This window comes from Sciurus carolinensis, unplaced genomic scaffold (assembly GCF_902686445.1).
Source record: "Sciurus carolinensis unplaced genomic scaffold, mSciCar1.2, whole genome shotgun sequence".
In the NCBI taxonomy this organism is placed as follows: domain Eukaryota; kingdom Metazoa; phylum Chordata; class Mammalia; order Rodentia; family Sciuridae; genus Sciurus; species Sciurus carolinensis.
Window position 1 is genome coordinate 327,921 of NW_025920155.1, and position 3,600 is coordinate 331,520.

The 3,600-nt window shown below is 44.7% G+C and overlaps 1 protein-coding gene across 1 annotated transcript; it reads left to right on the forward strand.

Moving 5' to 3' along the window:
• Window positions 1–1,723: 1,723 nt before the first annotated feature.
• Window positions 1,724–2,798, forward strand: LOC124974580 (TBC1 domain family member 8-like). The gene is made up of 2 exons (XM_047537745.1): window positions 1,724–1,860; window positions 2,468–2,798. The coding sequence occupies exons 1-2, from the start codon at window positions 1,735–1,737 to the stop codon at window positions 2,726–2,728; spliced, it is 387 nt and encodes a 128-aa protein (XP_047393701.1). The 5' UTR covers window positions 1,724–1,734; the 3' UTR covers window positions 2,729–2,798.
• The last annotated feature ends 802 nt before the right edge of the window (window positions 2,799–3,600 follow it).

The window sequence follows — 3,600 nt, forward strand, 5'->3', positions numbered from 1 at the left end:
CGTTTTGTTCAGTCCATTTTCTGTTGCTAAAACAAAATGCTTGATGTCAGGTTTACTTATTAACCAAGAAGAAAAACAAAAAGGAATAACATGGTGCTGGGTCAGCTCCAGTGAGGCGTTGTGGTGGACAGTGTCCCTGTGGCAGGAGCTGAGTAGATGGAAACATCATGTGTGAAGACAGGAAGCCAGGGAATGGGGAAGGACCACTGTGTTGTAACAACCCCTGTTGTGGGAATGAAGCAGGTCCCATGATCCCTACTGAGGGCTGTTCTTCCAGTGACCCACCCACCTCCTACTAGTCCTCACCTGTTCAGGTTCCACCACCCTTTAGCTGCCCCATTGGGGATCAAGCTTTCAACACAAGTACTTTTGGAGGACACACTCAAACTCTATCTGAACCAGAGCAACTTGGGCTGTGAGATGGGACACATGGGGTGTGGGACATTTGCACTGTTTTGTCCTCTAAAGAGGGACATCTAGATGGTCTGCGTTCAGGAAGGAAGCATGACCTGAATTACACCATTAACCAGTCAGCCTTCATTTTTTCTGTTTTTGCTGTGGCAGCTGAAAGTTGCCTAGAAGTGATTGGTAAGAACAGTATACCCTAACCTCACACTGTTGATAAAGCTGTCATTCATAAGTACATGCCTCGCAATTCAAGCTTTTCCTACAGCTCTTAGGAAGGGAGCCTCCCCTTTTGTTGCCAAAAAAAAAAAAAAAAAAGAAAAGGCAAAGTATAAAAAGTTTTGCCTTTAGAAAACACGTGGCAAATCGTTTGGCCTTTATACTTCTCTGGAACTTGTGAAAGATTTAAAAATGCCTCCTTTTGTGAGGATCAGGTCCCTCCTATAACTCTGATTCTCTTGTTGGAAATGAGGGGTGGGCAACCTGAGTTTACTTCTGAATGCAAGCAGCTCAGTCCTTGATCTCAGGCATCTCTGCTGAGGGGGTACCACAGCTGTTACACATCAAGACCTCTGAGGTCTCGCTTCTCTTAGCATAGGTCCTGAGCCTGATTGTTTAGGAACTCAGTGTTTTTCCTCGTATGATTTCCCACCTCCATGCCCTCCTTCTCCAATAGATGTCTTCATTTTGCAAGCATTATTATCAGTGGAGCAAGAAAGAGACATGATGACCTACATACCTAAAAAATTGATTTTGGAATTATGCATAGCATCAATTGACCTTGTAACCATTTTGTAAGTGGAATCCTACATTGTCATTTTGTGACTTGCTTATTGCAACACACAATATCCTTAATGTTGATCCACTTCTTATCTGTTAGAATTCCCTTCCTTTGGAAGTCTGAGTAATATTCCATGGTAGCCTAAACCACAGTTCCCTTATCCATTCATCTGTGCATGGAAGCTTGGGTTACTTCTACCTTTTAATGATTGTGATTGATGCTCCCTTGCACACTCTTCAGCCTTTATACCAGGTCCTTGTTACCATTATTCCATGTTAGATTAACTTCTTAGCATGTTCGTGGAGGTCTGCCTCCTTCTTTTTTGCAGTACTTACTGTGATTCAAATCTTTTTATTAGTGCCTTGCAATTAAGCATAGCAGTGGGATTCATTGTTCCATATTGGAACATGCACATAATGCAGTTGGTCAGTTCTGTTCTCCAGTACCTCCCCTTCATGTGCCGTCTTTGGCATCAGGTAGTGAGCATGGAGAAGATGGAGGACACCAGTCTGCTGCCCAGCCCCATTCTCATCAGCATCAGGAGCAAGATGGCCTTCCAGTTCATCGAGATCAAGGATAGAGAGACCTTGGTGGAGACCCTGCTTGAGAGACTGAAGCAGGTCCACGCCAACCACCCTGTGCAGTATGACACCTCAACCAATGACAAGGACATGGTAGGAACCTGTGGCATGGTGACTTTCCGTGACGTGACAGTCCCCCCTCACCACCTCTGTGTCAGTGGGCTCCAGAGGGCATGTGTAGGAAGGTGACCCCCTTGGGCATGAGGACACAATGTGCTAGAGATGATTGGGCCTCCAGTAGTTGGGGGTGTCAGTCCGGTGTCACTTCTGATGGACTGGGTGTCCCGAGTGGGCATTGAACGCAATAGAGGGGCTGGTCGGGAATCACACCACTGCTTGGAGGGGTTGAGCGGGTGCCCCCCCAGGTTCGGGGGACTGGTGGTGTGCTCCCTGGGTGGGTGTGGAGCAGACACGCCCCTCTACGGGCCAGAGGGATTGTCGGGCACCCCCACCTTCCTCACAGGATGAGTGCCACCACACCCCAAGGTTGCAGGTGTTGATGCCCTTTGGAACAGACAAAACCCACTGAGAGAGATGCTCCCTCATTCTTAGGGTTTGATGGCTACAGAAAAGGACCTGGGTCTGCTAGGGCCTCACCTTCGAGAACTTTCTTTGACATATACTTTTAAAAACACATTTTAAACTAATACTTAATAATGGTGCATATTTTCCTCTTACTTTTTTTTGTTTTCTTTTAAAGGCTGGACACACATCACCTGTTTTGTATTTGACAAGCATGTGCAGTGACCACAAGTTTGGGGATTTTGAAATGTTGTCCTGTCACAGCAGCAAGGAGCGTGAAGACAAGAGCCCACCTCTGCACCCCGGACCCCTGACCGTCATCCTCCAGCCTTTGGGCAGCCAGAACCCTGACTCCCACCTGGTTGGTGAGGCCACTCCTTCCCTGGTGTGCCATGGGCACTGGAGGCTGGGCAGTGACCATGGAGGGTGTGGCACCTGAGCACCAGCTCCTCTGGACCAGGGGGGAGAGGTGACCGCGGACCTTGGGCAGCAAGGGCTCTCTTGAGGGCTCAGACAACAGAGGGGGAGCCGACCTTTCTTTCCCCTGTCCGTTAGTGGCTCTCGTGCCATTCCTGCTATGTGACTTAGTATCTTAAAAGATGAGGTAACTTATATGAAAATCTTAAATTAAAACTTGAAATGGATGCCCAACATATAAGGGATGAGTTTTTTCATGAACGAGAATATTTAGAGTTTAAAATTAATGAACCCCTATTAGCTAAAGAAGAACAGGGCTGTGTAATAGAAAAATTAAAATATGAGCCAGAAGATTTAAAAAAAACAGTTTTTCTGTACTATAGAAGAACATAACAAAGAAGTGCAGAATCTTAAGGAACAAAATCAAAAAGAAATATTAGAACTAAATGAGATATTTTGTCAGGTTCAGAAAAAGAAAAATTAACATTAATGTTTCAAATACAGGGTCTTAAGGAACAGTGTGAAAACCTACAAGAAAAGCAAGAAGTAATATTAAATTATGAGAGTTTGTGAGAGATTATGGAAATTTTACGAATAGTACTGGGAGAATCTGCTGGGAAAATAAGTCAAGAGTTTGAATCAGTGAAACAACAGCAAGCATCTGATGTTCATGAACTTCAGCAGAAGCTAAGAACTGCATTTAATGAAAAAGATGCTCTTCTGGAAACTGTAAATCGACTCCAGGGAGAAAATGAAAAGTTATTATCTCAACAAAGATTAGTACCTGAACTTGAAAATACCATAAAGAGCCTTCAGGAAAAGAATGAATTGTACGCAGTTAGTCTCAGTGAAAGAGATACCATGTTACAAGAATTAGAAGCAAAGGTAAGTTCT